Here is a 23,995-nt window from a genome sequence, read left to right as displayed (position 1 = left end):
CGCATGTACAGAATAAAATACTAAAGCTAAGAGCTAAGAACAATTTTAAAGATGAATTTTAACTTGCATCTTATGTTTAATCTTTGTTTTGTGTATTTTAATATATATTTTGTGGAAATATGTTTTTATATGTATATTTTAAAGAATGTTTTTAGATGAATGTGTTTTAACAATGTTGTAATCTATCTTCAGCCGTGAGGAGAGATAGGGAACGGTTCTGGTCCAACTTACCTGTTCCAACGCATCTCCTCCTATGTACCAACAAGAACGTTAAGATCAGCTAGGGAGGTCCTGCTCTCGGTCCTATCACCTTCATAAGTGTGACAGGGTCTTCGAAGTGATGGCCCCTTAGCCGTGGAATTCCCTCCCCAGTGACATCAGGCAGACCCCATCTCTTCTGGTTCTCAGAAAAAGTTAAAGACATGGCTCTGTATCATTTGAACAATAAGCTATTGTGGTTTCAACACAGTTGGAATAAGAATTATGAGCAAGGATTATGGATTATGGATGGATGAACACTTTATATGTTTTAATCTGTTATTGTTCTATGTTTTATAATTGCTTGATTGTTTTAATTGTTTTAGTTGACAGGATATGTTTTATGGTTATGTTTTAAATGGCATTGAATCTTGCCGGAGTTGTAAGCCACCTTGAGTCCCCCCCATGAGGATGTTGATGGCAATAGTGACAGGAACATGACTATGTAGTGAGAGCGAATATGGAACAGTTATGCATTTTAGTACCTGAGCACAGAGTTTAGTACAGGAACAGAGCTACAGAGTTTATCACAAACACCTGGATATGAGCACATGCAATGCAACAGTTGAACATCTTTTTAGTCCTTCTAACAAAACATGGAACTAATGGAAGCATTAATTTGGATCTGTGAGTTTGGCAACACAATACATGGTGCTCTAAAATGGCAGCAACATCACACTTACACAGAATGGGTCTAGCTAAAATTACTTTGCCCTGGTCAGCTAGCTGGAAGGATCTGGTAGCTGTAAGGTTTTTAAAAAGGTCACACAGAATAAGTCTCAAATTGAACTCAGTGAGCCTTATTCTGAGCCATTTTCCCCATTAGACTAATGCTTCTTTGGAGCAAGGTGATATGGGGAATCTCCCACAAGTGTTAGGCTACAATTCCTTTTCTTTCCTGGAAACTTTCTAGGAATCTTCACCCAATAGTTCATGGAGCAGCTCTGTTCCATGGCCCATCACTGAGTAGCCCTGGAGTAGAGAATACATAGGAACAGCCTGCCAGTATGCATTAAAATACAGCTATCGCATCTTTGAAAGAACACAGCCATCAATGGAAATTCTCCTTGAATTCAGTGTTTAATATTTAGATAATGCAAGCTAGGAAGGTGATATGCTGCATTTTATCTTTTGTCTAATTTATAGATATTGGATAAAAGACAATGTAATAATGGGGCAAATGTGTTAGGTCTTTTCTCTGGTCAATTTAAGAGCAGACATTTGTTTAACCATTCATCAGTACTGTATTGCCATCTAGTGGCAAGAGCATAATGTTCTCCATATTTTTTACAACTCTTTTTGTTGTAAAAAAGAATAAACAACAAAAAGTGAAAAACGCTGTTGATGTTTTATATATGAGTAGGGTTTTCACAGTTCTCATAGTAAACATGATTTTTGTATTCACACATGAGTCATAAAATTACTTTGTAAGTTTTTGGCAGGGCATGCTGAACTTGTTAAAGGAGGAACTGAGTCCCCCCAGGGGTGAGAAAGGCAATATATAAATACTTTAAATAAAATAAATAAATAAATAAATAGTGTTTGTGCCAGGAAGGAGGAACCATTTTCCCTTTAGATGTTGAGGACTAGCATTCCCACATTCCTTTGTTGTTGTGTGCCATAGCCGTGGCTTCTGAAAGTTAAGAAATATCTGGAGGCCAGGACATTTATTTATAGTAAACTATTGTTATGTTCTGTTGCATTGTGCACATCTTTACATAGAGTTGTTAAAAAACAAAAAATATTTTTATATTATTATGTGAATATTGTTGTTTAAACAATTTTACCGAAGAATACATGTTTGGAAATTTCAGAAGAAATTCCCCTATTCTCACGAGTGAAAATTATGCCATGCAATGCCCTGATTTGTCAGGGTTATTGTCCTATTTTTTCCAGCTTTTTCTAAAATTGTTCTAATTTTTCTCTCTTCTGACTTACCTACTCTGTTTATTTCAACTGCTGCAAAATTGAATTCAAAATACAAAAGTAGCTTGCCCTAAATTAACTCAGCGAGGGGGAGAGGAGTGAAGGGGATGGACTTATGCCCTTCCTAGTAGACTCAGGCAAAAACAATGTGAAATCTCCTTATTTGTCTGTTCTTCCTCATTAATAACTTTTGTTGTTTTGACCACACTCCGATGTGGCTTGGCTACACAAGTCCCAGTTTTCATCTTTGAAACGCTGGGTGTTATTTGATATATTTTACCAGCAGTGATGCAATTGCTCTTAATGTTAGGGGGTGTATCCAAAATGTGTATTGAAAAAGGAATACTTGGAACAAATAGGAACATATGATGTACTGAAAGACCATTTAATTATATACTGATGTTCCAATACAAATGAGGAATTCTTGTTACACAATCAACATCCTGTTTGAAGAATAACAGAACTTTTTTTTCAAAAGAGGAAAAAACTCTCCAGTGTAAAGGAAACTCACAGCATTGCAGCTCAGTCAAGTTTGTAATCGTAGAGGAATTTGGCCAGGCGTCTTTAAAACATACCCGTTTCCTTTTTTAGTGAGGCCCGCTTGGAACGTCTTAACTCGCCATCAAAGGACAACTGACAGCAATGGAAAAAGATTTACTTATTGGGTGAGTTGTGATTTGAACTGATTTTGAAAATTAGTGACTATCATTCATGCTGTGATGTCACTGGGAAAGAAAAGTGATGTGTATGAGGGGAAGGGAGCAAGGAAGGAAGGAGTTACAAAGAGAGCCATGTTGCCATGGAGACATTATAAGGCAGGCCTCATAATGGAGAATTGAGAAAGGGACGGGGAAAGAAAAGAAGAAAGAGGAAAAAGAAAGAAAGGAAAAGAAAAGTAAGGGAAAGAGGGAGGGAGGGAAGAAGAAAGAAAAAGGAGAGAAGGAAGGAGCAGAAAGGAAAAGGAAGGAGGGGAAAAGGTATGAGGGGAGGGCAATGGCTCCTCCAACAACTGGGCAACATTGCATTAAAATTAAAATCCATAGATTCACACAGGGTCCAACAGACATTTTGACTCTCATATTCAGTTTAAGAATATGCCTTCCAGTCTTTCATTTTAAAAGCAAGGGAAGGTTTGCCATCTCAAAAGATCAGTTGCAACATGTACATATATATACACACCAACAGAAGTGTTAAAACTTGATTCTGAATTGTACCATGCTAGACAAGGCCCAACACTACTATTAGGTTTGCTGTAGGGGCCATCTCAGGAGGTAGATGTTATGAGGTATGGACTGGAGTCACTTGAGGGGTGCAGGAGGTGCAGACTGTATTGAAGAAGGAGGAGACACAAAAATGATAGTCAAAAATGTTTGTTCAGTGTTTCAGCAGAAAATTGTGATTTTCATTTTTTAAATCCCTGCAGTTTCAATTGGCGATTGTCTAATTTTCTGGTATTTTAGCTATGATATTGTGGTATGTGGTTTGGTAGGGGAAAAGATCCATGGGGGCAACACCGTGAATCATTACCGCACAACACCAATCCTAGGGACAGCACTGAGGCAAGGTATTGTGGCATAGAGCTATGTGTGCCATATCATCTGTTGTATTGTCCCTCAACCAGCTTTGGTCTCATTTGGTTTAAGGGAGGATTACAGTTTCAAAGAATTGCAAAGATACTAATTCTAAGAATGCCCCAGTGTTACTGACCAGTTGGTGTGTAGAACTGGAAACCTATTGGAGATATAGTTGAAAGGGTAACTTGTCCAAGCTTTGTGCAAAGCTAATCTATCTCTAGGGAACTCTTCACATGGGCCCAAATTCTTCACCGGTGTGGGGGGGGGGGGGGGAGGGAGGGGGTTGTTAGTTTTGCCAAAAAGCCAGATGGCTCCCATCATACCCCAGAGAAGTATTTGCATGGTGACTCCACAGTGAAACTGGCATAAACCCCTGCTGCTGCTCATGACGCAAGGCTCCTTGTCTTTCCATTGAGAAAGATGAGTTGAGCCAGCTTAAAGAGGCTACACCCTATGTGATGAGGTGGGGGGAAGCTGGTACAGTGCAGGTCATGGCGTGACAGGTCCCCACACCCCCTGGGCAGGTACCGCCAGGATCACCACCATTTGCAGCAATATTCAGTAATTCTGGCAGCACGTGTGAAGAAAAAAAATCAGTATTCATCTTGTATCCCACATGTACACCCACACACACCAACAAATACACACGGGTATCCCTCTATACATATAGCAGAGATGGGGGTTATGTGGTCATTCAGATGTTACTGAACAACAATTTGTATCACTGACAGGCTAAAGTTGAAAAGAGAGGCAGTCCAAGGATAAAGGGAGGACTACTTGTTTTCAGTCTCTTTACACATTTGCTTCAAAATATTGGTTTACACACTGGGAACCTAGAGTTTAGGGTACATGTGAACAGCCCCCTGGGCAGAAGTTGCTTTTAATACTATCACAGGTATATTTTATACCTGCCCCCATTTTTTCCAGTTCTGCAGATACAGTCCTGATTAATGCTATGCCCCATTTTGTATCATGGCTTTTAAAAATGCCAATCTGCTCTTTCTCTTTCCCCCCTTTAGTCCTCAGCTTATTTCCTGCTCTTTTGTTGGCTAGCTAAGATCTACATTTTGGACTATTATTTGCCTCTTGCAAAAGGTTTTTTTTATTGTGGTATCTTTATTCTTCTTGTTATGTTTTAAATTCCTTTAAATTGTTCAAAATGAGTACTATTTTAATGGGATAGTTTCTCCCATGTTTTAATTTAGTATTACATTTTTAGTATTACATTTTTGTATTACATTTTTAAATCATCTAAATGGTGAGCTATCTTGAATACTATGTTGGGCAAAATGTGGGCTATTAAATAAATAAATAAATGTTGCAAATTGGATCATGGGAAATTCCAGTCTTTTCCTTCCCTTTCCCCAGTTTGTCCAGCTACATGGGTATATGTGCTCATTTTAACTGTGGAAAATCCCATCTCTTCTTATCTGTACATCTGAGACCTATAACTCTGACAGTCACAGGATAGGAATATCCCAAAGCACATTGTCTGCCTGGTCCAACCCATGCTTCAATGGCTTCACCTTTTCACCTCAGTGAGCACCAAAAGGCTGCATGGACTCATCATGGGCAGTCACACTCTCGCTCAAAAAATGTTTAATGGTGCTCTTTGTTTGTTTTTTCCCCACCAGAGATAAAAGCATTGCAAATTACGGAAGCGATGATCTCTCCCCAGGGATTGCACAAGGTATGACAACAACACAGTGTTTTAGATAGCCTTAGGCTGCGATAAGATCTTGAAGTTGTTTTCAAGTACAATTAGCTAAGGGCCAGAGAATTCAGTCTGTTGGGCTTTTTGTGACAAACGAGAGAGGAAACAATAGGGGGCTCTCGTTATGTACACACTGACTTCAATAGGAACACAGCTGGACTTCATTTTATGTAGCATGTAATTGACAACTGAATAGTTCATGTTGATGTGGTTTTTCCTGGGCGAAGGAAGCAAGGGATGAAAAGAGAATGTCAAATAATATTTCTATCAAACACAAGACACAATGACACATTAATTATGAAAACAGAAGAAAGGTAATTACAATATTTACAACAGGTGTTAAATTGTAGCATTCGAAGGCAGGCACAATAGCCTTGCAGGAGACCACATATACCCCCCCCCCCCCAAACACACACACACCTGTTCTTGCAAAAGATATGCCTTCCAAACAAAGGGACATATGCCCTTTCAATTGTTTTTGAAAACTTTCACAAAATTTTGTTTCGACCCCCTGGGAGTCTCAAGGATGCAGGGAGACTCCAAATAGGGTGGAAATTCATTTCATGCCACTTAGAGATTCTTTTGGGATATTTCAAAAGTTTTTTAAAAAAACAAAAAATACCCTTGAAGGCTTATGAGTATAACAATAATGGCTGTGAGAGAACTTTGTCCATCCCTGTTTTAAAATAATGCTTAACCAAACTTTTATTTAACATTTCACTTAGGCAGAGACTTTATCATCTTGCACTAACAGTTGCATGACTATAAAGATTTTGACCCTTTTTTCTCCCTGAAAAATATTTTGGAGTTTTTCTAAGAAATAAGAAAAGTAGCACAGTCAAATGAAATGTACTAACTGGATCTCATAGGCAATCCATATATGTTGTAGCTAATTTCTTCTATAGTGAGTACACTGATGTAATCTTCATTTGTCCAAACTAACCAAAGCTAGGCCTAATCTGGATGGAAATATTTTTTCAAGACAAGGATCATTGAAACCTTTCAAATTTGTACATAACACAAATTTGACTTTCATAGCCGTGGGACCAGTACCCATGGTTTCACTTACTCATGTCTGAAAAATCTACTCACTCTAGGCATTTTCTAGATCTTCAAGGCCAGATGTTTGCCATAGAGGTGTGCTTGAGTATTTTAGACCTGCTTCGCAAGTGCAGTTGGTGGCGACAAGAGACAGGGCCTTCTCAGTGGTGGCTCCCCAACTCTGGAACTCTCTCCCCAGTGAGAGAGAGACCTCTCTCAGCACCCTCTCTCCTGGTCTTTAGAAAGAGAACAAAGATATGATGGAAACAAACTCTTGACTAGTAAAGTAACGCAGTACAAGATGTAAATATGAAATATGTGTAATCGACATCTGGAATGGCCCAGTCTATGACTTTGGATCATGTTATTTTAATGTTTTTATTAGGTGTTTTCAAGTTTTATACTTCATGTTTAAATGTCCTATTATCTTATGGTGAATTTGTTCTATTGTATTTTATGCTTAGTCATATGCGTTTGATTTATGGTTTGGTTTATATATGTAAGGCATTTAATTTTGCCATTATTTTTTGTAAACCACTTTGAGTCCCCCCAGGGATGAGAAAAGCAGTATATAAATACTGTAAATAAATAAATATGCTAGAAAGATATTCTCTCTATGCATTTTCTAGAGAGAATATCTTTTCTCATACCACTGTGTGATTCTGTGGTATATTACTGCTAGAAGTTGTTCATTTCAATAGGGTTCATTATTATCCACAGTTTTGCATTTCCATGGTAAGTTTAGGATCCCCACACCACACCTCAGGAAACTGGTGGTTATAATATATAAAGCATTTTGGTATATGTTACAAGGTTCCTAAATACAATGTTGTTTAAAAACAAGATGGGTAGAGCAGTTTAACCATGGTTGGAAGAAAGACATTTTACAATATGAATTGCTTCTTCCTATTTAGGTTCCCAGATTTCCAGTCTTGACAGCCTGTTTCCCCAATCACAGAATTAAATGCTTTAAAAATATTCTGCATAATTTGTAAATCTGATTTTTTCTCCTAGCTCTTGGGCCTGTGTAATATTTTACCATGGATACATTTTTTTTATTGTTCAGCAGTGCTTAGTTAATTTTCTTCTCAAAGAAAGTAATGAGTGATTTTAGAAATCTTCCTGATGTAAGGAAACCTTTGAAAACTACAGTTTTGAGAGACTTTTTACAGTTTGGACTTCTTTTGGACAAAATCCATGTCAGATTCCCTCCTCCAAACAGTATTTTAAGTGTAGAATATAATATTTCTAAATTTTTAAAAAATGCTGCTTTTTCTGTATAAAAGTCCAGTGTGAATTTTGCACAGAATAAGTCTCAAACTGCGAAATTTCTCCTGTAGTCAGGATTATCCTCGTTGTATTTCCTGACCCTCAAGGAACATCATTTTCACCTATTTAAAAATATTTTTACAATATTCTTTCATCGCTATTTTTAAGAAAGGGTCCTCTAATTGTCTTTCTGTGGAAAGTTTGGATGAGAATACAAATTGTGCTAGCAAATAACTTTTTTTGCTGTTGATTGTTGTTTGAGAAAATTATTCATTAAATAAAAAAATATCTAAATGTTTGCAATTGGGGTTTTTAATTTGATTTTACTGGCAAATATTTATTTACATTACTGTGGTATGATATTTAAACTCATAACTTTATGTTAACAATGATAGCCATCAATGTGCAGTCATAAATCACAACTTTTTGCAAAAGAACTAAATCAAAGGAATATCCTCTTTTGTTTAATGGTAACTGTAAAGCAACTGTAAAGCAAAACCAATGGGGGGAGGAGAGCAGAAAAGAGAAGAGATTTATGTCACAAGGTTCTATACATTTCATAGAAATAGGACCACTTTGCAGCCCTGTTTTACCTGAATTGCTTGTCTAAAAATACCAATAGGCCTAAGCTTACCTTACCGTACTATTATGACGCAATTTCTGTATGACTCAAAGGAACCCTTTGTCAATATAACCAGCTACCAGTCTGAGGCATAACCACTTTCTGTTTACCAAACTGAAGCTGAGGCAAAATTAAAGAATGCTGAAAATTAAGTGGTTATTTGGATTCTTGGTATAAATGAAAGCCGGAGTGCTTCGTGCACCTCAATTGTACCTCAATCTTTCCTAAAATCAATGTGTTCTTTCTTATTAATTATATATTTTATAATCCTGGAAGTGCAGATCACAAAGTGCACAACTATAAGAAGCCATATCCAGAGGATTATAATTTTTAAGACTAGCACAATAATGCTGGAAGGGCCATCCTTAAAGAAAAATACTAGCTACATTTGCCTATATGAATAATTTGGCTAGAATTTATCTGGAATCCATTTGTCTAAACCTAATTTGTAACACTCAGGAATAACCATATCTTCTTCAACTGATTTTCATCAATCATATGGATAATGTCAAATCTTTAATGTCAACTTTGCAAACAGGTGTCTGCCTAAGGGAGATGAATGACACGAAGTCATTTTCTGTACTAAGGTGCCCTTGAGTCCAAAGATGTGGGGCTAAAATAGCCTCGTTCAAACCATTGTTGGGACCCCTTGAAAAATAATTGTATGATTCTTAACCTAACAAAATAGCCACCCTTGGTTTTTGCATCAGGAGAAATGCAGGATAAAAATAAATGAGAAATAAATTAGCATCCAGAATTCATGTTCATTCCCCACTCCTGACTATCTAATAACTGGATTGGATTTCATGCGTGTGTGTTGGGTCCCTTTGAGTTGTTTCCAACTTATGGGGATCTGAAGGCAAACCTATTGCAGGATTTTCTGAAACTGATATTGTGTGACTAATAATAATAATAATAATAATAATAACAACAACAACAACAACTTTATTCTTATATCCCACCACCATCTCCACTAAGGGACTCGGGGAGGCTTAAATGGGGACCAGCATAAACAAAGAATTAAAAGTTACATAATTAAAAATATAAAAATAAATAATATAATAAAACAATTAAATCCAGAAAAGTGAAAACACCATAAAACATATCAATCAACATCAACCACGAGTAACCAGAAAAAATGGGCATGTTCAAATTTGAGATGACAGGGCAAGGCTTGTGCAAAACACAGAACAATGTCATGGCTGGAAGTAAAGTGCTGGAAAAAAACAAAACAATAAATTATGGCTAGGGAGATCTGATCAGGAGTTAAACCGTTATTCAAAGGCATATTGGAACATCCAAGTTTTCAAGTGTTTACGGAAAGTGGACAGAATAAGGGCTAATGTAATCTCCCTGGGGAGAGAGTTCCAGAGTCGGGGGCACAAAGCAGGACCTGAACCATGAAGGGCTTTATAGGTAATAATCTGTACTTTGAATTGGGACTGGAAAATTATTGGCAGCCAGTGGAGTTGCTTCAGTAGAGGCGCTGTCTGCTCCCTGTAACTAGCCAGTTAACAACCTGGCTGCTGACCTTTGCACCAGTTGCAGTTTCTGGGCCGTCTTCAAAGGCAGCCCTACATAGAGTGTGTTGCAGTAATTCAATCTAGATGTAACCAACGTGTGGACCACTGTGGGCAAGTCAGACATGCCCAGAGTCACCCAGTAGGTTTTCATAGCCAAGAGTTTATTTGGTCTCTAGAATTGAAGTCCAGCCATACATGTATGAGAAGACAGGAAAGCTTAGAGAAGACAATGATGCTGGGGAAAAGTAAGGAAAAAGAAAGAGGGGTCGACCAAGGGCAAGATGGATGGATGGCATCCTTGAAATGACTGGCTTGACTCTGAAGAAGCTGGGGGTGGTAACAGCCAACAGGGAGTTCTGGCGTGGGCTGGTCCATGAGGTCACATAGAGTCAGAAGCAACTGAACAAATAAACAACAACAAAACAACAAAAGATCAAGGCTACCTGACAGAGGTTTCATTTTTATTAGCAACTTACAGCTACATATTTTTATATTTGCTTCCCTAATGAAACCTATTAAAGCAGTGAGAATACTTTTCTTAACTACAGTTAAAACTAGAACAAACCACATTTTCCTGAATTCAAATGTAATAAGTTTCTGTGAAATTGAAAGTGGATGTTTTCAGTTGCTTCCTCACTCCCTCCCCAAATCATCAGGGTGCATTCAAAGGGGCATATTCTCTTAACAGAAAGCCACGATTTCCCATGATTTTTGAATATGAACAGCTTGTACTTCCCAAGCCCTGCCCCCTTCTAGTAGGAGTTCAAATCAAGAGAACCCCTTCTTGCAATGGAGCAGATAATTTAAAGTATAATATCTTCAGAATGAGAAAAATTCTTGGATTCACAAATCGTTTCACCCAACCCATCTGTCATGCACAAGTAACAAAAAGTCACACAAAGAGTTGCATGTAACTTTATCTTGCTCAGCCACATCCTCCCATGCAAGAACAATGTGAGTTGTGAAACGCTGCATACTTCATTGGTTCCCCTTTCTGAATGTTCCTCTAACACATTCCTGTGAATCAGGTGGTGTACCTCACAGAGATGTTTACAGGGAGGTGGAGTTACGTTCAAATATTTACACATCCTCAAACCGGTAAAAATTACTTTGGTCATAGTAACAACAGACTGACTGATTGACTGGCACTCTCTGAGCTCATACGCTAAAGTCCTTTGCAACTGGAGTATTTCAGGAATCTTCCATACATGGAACAGAGTATTCAAGAGGCAGCTGGAACTTAACAGGCATGCGAGGTATGTGAGAAGAGAGCTTAAATTCAAACAACTTTGAATTGTATAAAGATAAATTCATTAGCTGTCTGTGACCAAGCTACATTTTACTCATTTTGGGGTGTTGTTGGCAAGTGCTCACAAATGTGAAACACTGGTCCAGAGAACTCCAGTATTGATAACAGCACAGCATTTTTTCTAAGCACAATGGTTAGTTTAGAATTCTTGAAGAAGTATCATTTTTGTGTCTGAGTAGGCTTACTTGTGTCCCCTTGCCTGTCTTCTTCTCTTTTGTACTTCTAGAACTTCACAGAAATGTGGAAATGAAGCTGCTATAGCTGTATTTCTTTAAGTAATACCGAAGATGCTGCTTACGTCTTGAATCAGTACTGAGCTAGATGAGGGCTAATAAAAGGAGGCTTAATTCTCTGCTTGGGGAAGAGACAACCTCTAGGGACTGAGCCTATTTTTCAGTGCCGTAGCACTTCTGGTACCTAAATAAACTGATTTGCAATTTGGGGTTTTCGTGGGATCAGCTTGTAGCTATAATCATGGAGATTTTATCCCAGATTAGGCTGGTACCACTGCCTGCACCAACTCTACATGGGACTACCTTTAAGGGGCCTTTCTTTGGTCCAGATTCCAGAGAATATAATTCTAATGGCCTTTTGCTATTAACTTGCTTATTTCAACATACCTTTGGTATGCCAGACCCAGGCCCGTAGCCAGGATTTTGATTTGGGAGGGGCTGAGTTTGATTGGGGGGGGGGGCTGAGTGAGTGAAAGAGGGTCTACCCTAGCAAACCTTTTATATTGTTACCCCAATACCCCCATGCATATGGGATATATTGAGCATAGTGATCAGATCATGATATGAATAAACATAACAGTTTAAATAATGTACCAGCAAGGCCTTCTTGCGGACCACCATGAGAATTTGGGGGGGGGGGGGAAGCTGAAGCCCATCAAGCCCCCCCCTCTCCAGCTATATGCCTGGCCAGACCCAATTAGTTACTCCTGGAAGATTGTGAGCAGTCCTTACTAATTTTTTCTCCTTTTATATTGATATTATCACTTTAACTGTTCTTAAATTATATTATGTTAGCTAATTGTCTTAACAAAAACAGATCCTGTCTGGTCATGGAAACTCTGTAGAGTCTGGTTTGGATAGTACTTCTCTGGGAGGATGAAGTAGTGCTTCTTATTGAAGAAACATATCCCCAATATTTTAAGGCATCCCCACATCTCCTCCCCTATCCACTAATATGACGTGAGAGAAAACTGCATCAATGAGATGTTGTGAGGGAAGATGGAACAAAGAGAAAGAAAACGGTCAGATCATGCATAGGATCATGGTCATAAAGCCCCTTTATATACATTTGTTGGATCTACAGTTGGCCAGGGCATGGGAGTTGGAGCTGGGGGTAATTTTATTGTCCCCAATCTACTAACAGTAATGACATCACCACCTGAGATCTTTTGAAGCCCTTTATGGTCAACAGGCACCAAGCTATAAGAGTTACATTGGCAGTTACCTTTCTACAAATGTTGACATCAGTATTGAAATACAATACCATTTGTATTGAATGGAGCAAAAAGTGAGGATTGTGACATTTGCAGGGATACCAAGATACTTGTTAATAAACTCAATTGTACACCTGCAAAACATAGACCATCTACAAATGTCACTCTCAACTTCTGGAATGATTATATCAGTGCTGCCTTCAAAAAATCTTGCCAATCTCTTCAGAAGACAAGTGGACAAACATCAGCATTCTGGGAGAAACATTGAAGCCATGATTCTCCATAATAAACTTTGCTGGACTGGCCACGTTGTGCAAATGCCTGATCACTGTCTCCCAAAGCAGTTACTTTATTCTCAGCTCAAGAATAGAAAATGAAATGTTGATGTACAACAAAAGAGATTTTAAAATGGGTGTAAAGCCAAGCTTTAAAAATGTGAGCTAAATACCAAAAACTGAGAAGTCCTGGCACTTGAGCATTCTGACTGGAAGTAAGCTGCTACCAACAGATGGGCTCAACGCCAACCTTAAAAACTCTGGCATAGACACTGAGAACTGGGAAGCCCTGGCCTGTGAGCGCTCCAGCTGGAGGTCAGCTGTGACCAGCAGTGCTGCAGAATTTGAAGAGGCATGAATGGAGGGTGAAAGAGAGAAACGTGCCAAGAGGAAGGCGCATCAAGCCAACCCCGACTGAGACCGCCTTCCATCTGGAAACCAATGCCCTCACTGCAGGAGAAGATGCAGATCAAGAATAGGGCTCCACAGTCACCTATGGACCCACCAGAATACTGATCCTGGAAGACTATCCCACTCGGCCAATGAGGGATCACTGAAGTAAATAAGCTACCAACAGTGCTGTGGATTTTGAAGAGGCCCAAATAGAGAGCAAAAAGGAGAAAAGGCACGTCAAGTAAGCCCTTCTTGTTACCACCTTCCATCTTGAAATCTGTCCTCAGTGTCACCAGAATAGGTCTTCACATTCATTTATAGATCCACCGCCAAGATTCCAGCTCTGGAAGACAATCATTCTTGGCCTTGAATGGTTGCCCATGATATATTTATTATAAGACCAACTCTGAACTGAGAGAATTATAGGAGTATAGATTTGTAAGAGACACCAAGAATCATCTAGTCCAATCATATTCTGTCATGCAGTAGAATTCTGAAAGATGACTATCCTGTTTCTATTTTAAAACTTCCAAAGAAGGAGACGCCACCATACTTTGAGGCAGTGTATTCAAATACCAAAGCATGTTCCTAATTTACCAATCATAGTGAATAGCATACACAAAGCTTGAAAATGCCATTTTTAATTTAAAAAAACCCTGTTTATTTAAACATCTTTTGTGTTGTAGGTACACTGGGACATTCTTCTCCCTTTGAAGAAGCCTCTGCACCCCCTTATGAGCTGATGGAAGAAACACCTGCAGACGAAAAGAAAAAATCAGAAGATTCTGGTAGGAGATTCTCTGCTTCGCACACCCACACACACTACCAGACCAAGACTCTGGGTGAAATGGATGAAAAGCCATGCAAACACAAGTGAATAAAATTTTCTTGTCAAAATTTGAATTAGTTCTTTGTTAAATTGAGGACTTTATTCCCTGGAGGACCCTACTACACAACATCATGCAAAACCTAATGGACAGGCAAAGCTACTAGATAGCCCCAGATCATGCTATCATTTTGGGACTTACCTGACGCAATGAAGTCAGGACACTTCTGTGGTTGTCTATGTAAAACATTTTTAAGGGAGGGAACTGGCACAGTGGAAGTGTAATTCTTTCTCTTCTTCTCTTCTTCATTTGTACTTGGAACTCCGTGTGCGGCAACTGGAGTAAGCTGAGGAAAAAGGGAAGAAATGGGAGGGGCAGTGAGGAAAGCTGATGAAAAATTGGAATAAATTGGGGATTAATTGGGATGGCCTCTGCCAAACTGGGACAGTTGAAGATATAAAAGATGTGGTCAGTTTGCTTTAATAAGGTCTTCACTATTTGCCAAGTAGGCCATCAGCAGAAGTCCTCTAAGGCATTTTGTGAGAATGATCAGAACATATTCAAAAGGGGAAAAATCAAAGAGAAAATTTTCAAATGCTTGGCTATCTCCTCTTCACACAACCACTTTACCTCCCTTTGCTCCAAGGATTTGAAAGTATGATCTTTACTTTCCTTGCCTCCTTGGCCTATTCATTGTTGTAGCCCAGCTGCCTGCTTGATCCCTTTTTCACACCACACAGATCAACATTAATAATAAGTTTATTAAGAAAAGAGTAATATAAAAACAGTTTCAAAACAGTGTTCAAAATAAGCATACTAAGCATTCACTAAAGTACCAGCAAAACCCTGTATGCAACAGCAGGTTCAAAGTTACATCCGTGAGCTAGATTTCCAGGCGCTTATCAAAAAGCAATGACTAATTTTGAATATAAACCCCAAAGATCACTGAAGGCAAAAAATGAAGCAAGAAACTGTAATCCAATGGTTCTTAAATTAGAATTATATACCAAAGCTTGAAAACATGAACATGACCATAATTCAAAGGCTTGATACTTGAACTGAACTATAACCCCAAAGGCTTAAAACTTGAAACAAACTTTATAATAGAAACAAGAGACCTGGAACTTAAACAGAAAAACAAGATAGAGACCCAAGAAGAGAACTCCTAACTCAGAGTTCCCAAGACAGGCAACTTGACACGTGAAAATCCAACATTGATCCCCCCACTGAACATTGATTCCAATTTCTTAAGAATACTCTGTCTTGTCCATGATGAATTTGTCTCTGTTTTGCACTATCCCTTGTGAGCTGTAAACACTGGGCTACCTGTAACCCTCCTGTCTTCTTCACATTCCTTTCAGTGTTAATCCCTGGACAATTCTCATGAGAATCACTGTCTGAGACATTCCCATTGTCTCGAAAAACACCTTTACTTTCTTCCACAGAAACACCAGGCTCAAACAGAAAATCCACATCCTCATCCTCAGAGGCTTCACAGGCCTCAACACTCATCACCAATTGATTTCTATGCTGAAATATATCACAGTGTTCACTACACAGCTATTCAGTATATGAAAACATTTCATAACTGCATGATCTTGATAAAGGGTAATGATATACAAGTATCAAACATTTTGTTTTTTCCCCTTATAATTCAGGTTCACATAGCCCACGCTCCGGTGAAGAACAGGATGAAATCCCTCCACATCTAAGAGATCTGAAGTAAGATATGTTCTTTAATTCTGTATTTTTGTTTGTTTGCCTATTTGGATAATCTTGTCATAGTTAAATATTGTATTAAACCATCAACTGATCTGACCACCATTGCCCTATCCAGGCATTCTAAGTGGAATTTAACAAAACAAGAGAGGAGAAATGCATGCTAGTCCTTCCCCTTCCATTGCCACTTGCTTACGTGTCATTGTTGTCATGTCCTTTCAAGTCAACATTGACTCATGACCACTCTGTCTTAGGACTTTCTTAGCCAGATTTTTTAGAGAGGAGTTATTATTGCCTCCTTCTTAGATTGTGAAAGCATAACTTTCCCAGTAAAAAACCTGTAAATTTCCATGGCTGAACAGAGATTTAAACTTTGGTCTCCTCTAAGTTCAACATTTAACTCACTACAAGGAGCTGGCTTTTTTTGCACATAGTTTAGGGTTGTGAATTACATAGCAAGTCTCCAAACACATGATACTTTTTGCTTTAGACTATTCATTTTTTTTCTGAGTGGTAAAGAGATGGGAAAGGGGCTGAATGGCTACAACACCTCCCTCTTTTCATGTTTAGTTGACTCCTACATGGAGTACCTAATATGCTTCCTCTATATCACTGAAAATATGTTCTGTAAACTGAATGCATGGAAGTCTAAATAAGACATGGGGATGTGGATATATTTATTAAACACTAATGGCATTGAATTTTTCCACATATGTGGCAGTGTCACAGAAAATTTTGACTTTGGTAAACCCGTTAAAGCAGTGGTTCTCAACCTGTGGGTCCCCAGGTGTTTTGGCCTTCAACTCCCAGAAATCCCAGCTAGTTTACCAGCTGTTAGGATTTCTGGGAGTTGAAGGCCAAAACATCTGGGGACCCACAGGTTGAGAACCACTGCGTTAAAGCAATATTCTGAATTATAGGATCCCTGTGCATTGAGCTGAACTGACAGGGATTCCATAGACACGTGGCTGTCATTCTTGGTGGAACATATTTGTGGGGAAGGGTATATGTACACCCCTATATTTCTACCACCCATTTTCATGTGTGGTTATCCTCTTTTTTTATTATCCTCTTTTTTCCTTAATAGTGGCTCTATGCCTTTAGTAATTTCATGTAACTTGATGATTGTGTCTTTCCCTTTTGCAAGAAAACAACAAAAACCCTGGAGATAGTGCATTTCTCCAGAAAATTCACAATTGACTTATTTGTGCAATTGGCTCACTTTTCACCTTGTTTGTTGTTGGACAGCCTCTGATATCGCCATTAATGGCCAGAGTATCTTCTTGTACTAGAAATCTGTGCTCTTCTGGATGTTGCTGGACTCTACCTCTATCAAACACTACCAATTGCCTAGCATAATGGGAGATGTAGTCCAGCAACATCAAGAAAGCAATAGACTTCCCACTAGTATCCTAAACATTTCTTCCTTGGAGTGTTCCATTATGAAAAACATAATATAAAATCTATGTGAAGAAGTGTACGTACATACGACACCATTTCTACCAACTGGTTTTCTACAATTTCTCGAAGATTCTATGTTATACTGTACATTATATGTGGCTGAACAATTCACTTTGCTTTTAAACTTAATTACGTTTTTGGAAAATGTCTCTGTCACATTTATTTAACATCCTAGTTTACAAGGAGGCTAAATTTAGTATCATAAGAACATTAGAGCAGTTTGAAGTAGTATTTTAACAGACAAAAGCACAATGGCATAGTTAAAACAAAACCCAGAAGCAGCAGAATAATAATAGATTCAAAACTGAGAAAAACAGTGTTTTGGCTTCTTTTTTTCGAAAGGTCACCAGGAGAATGAGGAGGCAAATAGAGCACATGTGTGGACAGATACATGCCCATGATTTCAGGATGCAGGCGAGACAGGGGTTATGGATACAAGAAGATACTGATATTTTAGCTGCAATATTGCAGTATCGTCAAGTATGGGATGACACAACGAATCACTGCATTAAATGACTCCAACTCTAGTGATGTCACTGATGGGGTGAAAGAAGATAACTCTTCAGATATCCTTGGCCCAGCCATTTGGGCCTTTGATAGTAAAGACTGTTATAGAAAATCTCCAAAATGGAAGAGTATTTAAAAATACAAAGCAGGACACTCAACTGAGCAGTTAGCTCACAGCAAGCAGATGTAGTGTAAGGAGGCAAAGATGCAGAGTTCAATCCTTAAAGTTTCTTGATCAAAAAGATCAGGCCTAAGCTTCTCTTTGACTCAATTATTTCTAAAGTTAAAAGGGGGGGGGGGCACTCCAAATATTACATTTTCTCAATCACACAGAGTAGAGAGAGGTGGAAAAAGAAGAAGTGTAACCATGAGGTTTTAAAATGAAAGGGAATGCATCCTAAAGAAATGCAATTCTACATCATCAATTAGTTTGGGAGGAGGGGGAGATACATCAACAGCCATTCAAGAGCCAGTGGGATAGGGATTCTCTCAGCCTACCCTAATGCTATCTGGTTGCTTCTCATTGAGGACTGCAGACTTGAGCAGTGTGTGCTTGAATACCAAAATAGATGAACACTTGGAATATCCAGACACAATCTTTAACTGCTGACCTAGTTAAGAATGCTGGCTATTGGATATGTACTTTTTTTCTCCCTACAAAGGAAATGTTGTGAGAAAAAAATGTATTCCTTCATGAAATGCTTTAAATATTAGGGACATGATCTTCAATATTTACTGATGAAATATGTCTCAATTTCCTTTCCCAGTGTCCTCTCAGCTTCTGAGCAAGACATGAAAGAAGCCTTTCTGAAGTATGCAGCTCGCAAGTGTTGCTATAGGACTGCTCCTGCAAAGCATATGAAAGTCCGGAATCTCACTCCTCTCAACACGTACAGAGTATGTAGTGAAGAACCTTTTAAAAGTGACCAGATAAATTGTTAATTGGCAGACAGAGTAGACAATAGGGATCAAAATTTTCTGGATGGCTGTAATGGCAAGGGTTCAGCCGCCATGTTCCTTTTGCCTGAAACAGCCCACGTGGCTGCCAGGTGCAGCTTCTTCCCTTCTATTTGGGAGCTTCCTTAACCCTGTTGCTCAAACCCAGACTCTCTTGAAAGGAATAAAGATAAGGACCCCAGGAAGGATGTTTCCTTAACCCTGTTCATCAAACCCAGGCTCCCTTGAAAGGAAGAAAGGCAAGTGTCTTAGGAAGGGTGCTTCCTTAAACCCCTTCCTCAAACCCAGGTCCTCTTGAAATGAAGAAAAGAAAGGATCCCAGGAACCATTGCCACCAATGGGTCGGATCTCCCAAGTTCTTTTGGTTTCCTAGCCGAAAACAGATTTTTCCATTAGCCAATTTTCGGGAGGCTTCCGAAAACGGATCTGATTACCCAACAAAATTTGGGTACCAAAAACAGATTGCCATCCAGCCGAATTTTACAAGCCTATTGATAAGTGATAATTGTACAGTCATTAATATTTTGTATATGATTTGCATTAGTTGGCTGATAAATTTCTTGTTAAAATTTTGTTTTATTTTCTATGTATATTTTTTCTTTATTTTTTCTTTTTCTTCTCTTTTTTCTTTAATTTACACAAAAAATATAATTTATCAGTTTAAATTATTTTAAAAATTAAAGTTTTAAGCTGTATAGACTGACCAAAACTGTAAGCAAGGTACATCATTAGTGTTTAAAATCATACACGGTGTGGAGAAACATCCATTAAAGGTGAAGTATAGGAAATCCCAAACAAATGAAAGGAAGTCCTTCTTCAAACACTACACATATAAACTGTGGATTTTGTGACCTTGTCTTGTGCCAGCATCTTGGAACAGCTTGATAAGCATATTAGATAAGCACATGGAGAAAAGGGCTCCTCCTGATGGTTACTAGTCATGTACATTACATATTCATCCATTATCAGAGTCAAACTCCTGCTCTATAATAACTGTTTGGAATATAAGCAGGAAGATACTCATGTCCTAATAATAATAATAATAATAATAATAATAATAATAATAACAATAATACCACCACCACCAACAACTTTATTTTTATACCCCGCCACCATATCCTCGAAAAGACTCGGGGAGCTTTACATGGGAATCAAGCCCAACATACAGCAAAATTTACCATCTAAAACACAGTTAAAAACATAGTAACACAGTTAAAACATAATAATATATAATGTAACATTAATTAAAACAATTGAAAATGGCAAAATATAGAAACATCGTAAAAGTGTATCAAACCAACCTGAACAAACAGATTACTGGGTTCCCATTAATTTTATTTCACTGTAATTAATGTTCTTTTACATTTTTCCCCCTTTCAGTATCGTCTGGAAACTTTTACTGAAACAAGAGAGACATATGTGGCCAGTGGGTTTTATAATGGTGAGTTGTGTGTGAAAAAAATAAATCAGAATCAACTTGAAGGCACACAAAAACTTCTATATACCAAATTAAGAATGATGTAGTGATTGGAGTGTTGAAATGAAGAGACCCAGGCACTTTCCACATTATATAGCTATAGTATCATGATTTAGCTACCATCCTATAGCATCCTGGAGATCTATGGCATTCTGGCTTGAAATTTTAGATGTCTATGTTCCAAATTCTAAATATGAAACCACCAATTTCTGGGTACCACAGGAAGAAACCATGACAGTAGAAGTGGAATCATAGTGATATACTGTGATCCCTGATTTTGATCAATATTATTTTATTTCTCAAATGCAACTTTGCAAAGATGTTTTCTATACACTGTCTGATGTCCTTGAAGGACTTGTAAGTTATGGCAAAATGCAATTAAGTAAAGTTAACAAATTGTTAAATGTATTCAAACTGAGAAAGGAGAATGGCTTGTTCCTAGTAGCAGCCATAGGAGCAGCTGTGAGCTTGTGAACAGCTGCCGACAGGATTCATACTTCCTCATATACAACTAGTTACAATGGAATTTGTTTCCATTCATTTCAGAGTGTAAGAGAATAGGTCATCCTTCCTCTCAGAAATGGAAAAAAATGTTTATATCCTCTATGGAAGGGAGTGAATTATTTCCTATTGCAGGTCATGCATTTGAAAAATTATTCTGTGCCACGCAATTGTAAGGAAGCTACAAACTGCAGGCTTCTTAAGGTGCCACAGGATATGTTGTTTTTCTTATTGTAAGAAAAACACATACCTTTGGAAATTAATCTCATTGTACACTTCCCATAGCATGGGAGTTATATTCAGACATTGCTCCCGCAGGAAGGGCAAAGAAGGGGGAGAAATGGTACTGAAAAACAGAATGAAACAAAACCCACTTAGACTTCTGAATAGAGCAGTTTGATTATTGTTTTAATGTATATCCTGCTTTTCTATGTACAGCTAACAGCATCAAGGTTAAACCTGCAATATAATTATTCAAAGTTTGTTAGTGTGTCCCAGCTGAGATGGACTTTGTGGGAAAGGACAGCTATGTGTATCTTCTTTTCTCTCTTCCATTGTTAGTGGTTTTGTTCCATTCTCTCTCCTCTTGTTCTAAAACAGTAGTTCTCAACCTGGCCTACAACTCCCAGAAATCCCAGCCAGCCCTGTTAGGATTTCTGGGAGTTGAAGGCCAAAACATCTGGGGACCCACAGATTGAGAACCACTGTTCTAAAAGAAATAAAGACACCAAAACATTCTAAGGATGATGTAGGGAAATAATGATAATGAATAATAAACTTTCGTGTATGGCGCAAGACATTTTGCTGCCCAAAATGAAGGAACAAATGCTGCCTCCTGAACAATGTTGTTTAGTAGGAAAGAGACAGACAAATTGTTTATAGGTGGAAGCATGTATTGGCAGCAAAGGACTTAAGTAGGCAGTGGTGGGAGCAAAGAAGCAGATGCCAGTAGTGTGTTCTTGATCATCATTAATTCAAACAAGTATGCTGTGCACTGCTGTAGCCAATAAAAACTGGGAGGCAGAAAGTAAGTTATTCAAATCTTCCAGTCCTCCCCCATTCTTTCATTCAGCCTCATTTTGGTACCAGGTTTGATCTCATATATGTAAGAACAGGTTTGATAGTTTGCACCTAAAGTTAGTAACAGCATAGGAACTAACATAAGTTATAAAGATAATCTTATGTGTTGTAGAATTTCTCAGAGGAGACAGCAGTGATAATTTTAATTTTTATTGCTCTATGGAAAGCAATTTAACTAGAACCTATGGCTACGATAAAACTAATACAGATTGGGTCTTTCTTATTCAGAAACCTGAAATCTAAGAGTCTCCAATATCTGAAACATTTTGCACCAGCTGACCACATCGACCTTCAAGGTGGCAGCTATGGTGCTCTTGCTCCGTCATCTCTCAAATCCTTAGTCTTTTTTCACATTTTATGCACAACACAAGATATGAGACTGGAGAGAGATTCATGCTCTATGAAACAGTAGAATCCAAGCCTGGTGTTTGGTCCATATCCACTCCTTTATACACACGAATGCAATTTGTATTCCAAAATAATAATAAAAATAAATTTCCAAAATATGAAACACTTGGGTCTCAACCATTTTGTATAAGGGATACACAACCTATATTGTGGCTGAAGAAGTTCAGAAATATCTGCCTATTTTGAAAAATAAAATAGATAATTTGAGTTACTTGTGAAACATAAGTTCTCCTGCTTGATGTACACATATTTTTCTAGGTGGATTTGTTGACTCTTCAGCTGTTGCACCACCACCTGCTCCATGGGATGTTATAGTGGATCCACCTCCTCTATTTACAGACTGTGAAATGCATCTCCCAATACCACACTCTTATTCAGTAGAGGTAAAAACAAAACCAAATACGAAACAGCTCATGCTCTGCTCAGGATTTTAAAAGAGATTTGAAGACATTTGCTCTTCATCATTTCCACCATTAAAGTTCTTCAAGTCATTGGGTGGACAAAGGTCAGTTTTTAAAAAGTCTACTGATTTTCAGTTGGTGGCTTGGAACCTATTCATGGGTTACAACCTGACCCAAGTGTAGAATTATATCACTTTGATACCACTTTAACTGCCATTGCTCCATCCTCTGGAATCATGAGATTTACCATTGCTTCATCCTTTGGAATCATGAAACATTTAGTACTCTGCCAAAGAATTCTAGCACCTCGCCAAATTAAAAACCTCAGAATTCCATAGCATACAACTACAGCAGCTAAAGTGGCATTCAAATGTTATAACTGTGTAGCATGAAAGATTCCCAACACAGTACCTGCATGCAAAGAGAGTGCTAATGAAACACTTAGAAATGCAATGAAAACAGAACTGAGTTTTGTGAACCCAGATAGGAGTCTATGAAAGAGAGGCTGTTCTTAAGAGCACCGTACTGTCCAAAAGTGTAAAGATTGGTTCCTTGCTATTAGTTGTCCCTGTTATCAAAACTGAAAGTGAAGCTTCAAATATTGTGTGTTTTTGTCGCATGGCTAACAACGATGAAAATGGAATATAACTCTTAGAGAGCGTAGCCATAGTGCATCTGCACTGTTGAATTATTTATTTATTTATTATAGTTATTTGGATCCAGGCTTAATTCTGTTTGCCTTGTCACTGATAGAGGGCCATGGGGTCCATCTCAGGGCTATCCTTGTGAACAGGGGTAGAGTGGAAGAAGGAGCTGCCATCCTGTAGACAAAAGGACAAACTACTTGTCCATTTTTGGATAGCTCTTGTTTTTCTCCTGTGTCTAGGGGGAGGAACTTCTCCCAGGAGTCTCTGAATAATCAGAGTTAAAGCATTGCACAAAGAGAGATAAGATACTTTCTTCCTTGATGTTTTTAAAGATACCTGGACTGGCAAACCTGGAGATTATGCAACCATAAACCAGCTAGAAGATTCTCAAAGTTACTGTCCCTTGTTTGAAATCAGTCAGTTAAAATGTTCTGAAACAAGCAGTCTCTAGACTGATATCAACTGCTTCATCTTCATCTTCTGGTTCAGGATCTTGGCACAGAACATTGTTTTTACTCTTTGAAACTGTGAGAAAATATTTTAGTAAACATAGGTCCTTAAAATAAACAACATGGTCTTTGGACAAAGAGCTGCTTTTACCGCTTTACATAGGTTGGGTGCACTTCAAGTCAATTGGGCAACCTGCCCTGCAAAAAAAG

General features: G+C 38.3%; 1 protein-coding gene across 2 annotated transcripts in view; it reads left to right on the top strand.

Moving 5' to 3' along the window:
- Window positions 1-2,392: 2,392 nt before the first annotated feature.
- LOC132769377 (protein SSUH2 homolog) overlaps window positions 2,393-23,995 on the top strand; it is a 34,982-nt gene continuing 13,379 nt past the window's right edge. The window contains exons 1-7 of one of the 2 annotated variants that reach the window (XM_060766294.2): window positions 2,393-2,849; window positions 5,393-5,448; window positions 14,038-14,139; window positions 15,837-15,900; window positions 18,633-18,762; window positions 20,203-20,263; window positions 22,547-22,671. In XM_060766294.2, the coding sequence (XP_060622277.2) occupies window positions 2,827-2,849; window positions 5,393-5,448; window positions 14,038-14,139; window positions 15,837-15,900; window positions 18,633-18,762; window positions 20,203-20,263; window positions 22,547-22,671 (561 nt within the window). In that variant the 5' untranslated portion in view covers window positions 2,393-2,826. Of the gene's footprint in view, window positions 2,850-5,392; window positions 5,449-11,047; window positions 11,184-14,037; window positions 14,140-15,836; window positions 15,901-18,632; window positions 18,763-20,202; window positions 20,264-22,546; window positions 22,672-23,995 lie in introns of those variants that run through there. The other variant, XM_060766295.2, reaches the window with a different exon arrangement.

This window comes from Anolis sagrei, chromosome 2 (genome assembly GCF_037176765.1).
Source record: "Anolis sagrei isolate rAnoSag1 chromosome 2, rAnoSag1.mat, whole genome shotgun sequence".
NCBI lineage: Eukaryota > Metazoa > Chordata > Lepidosauria > Squamata > Dactyloidae > Anolis > Anolis sagrei.
The sequence above is the reverse complement of the archived record's forward strand: the minus strand, read 5'-3'. Positions and strand labels throughout refer to the sequence as shown.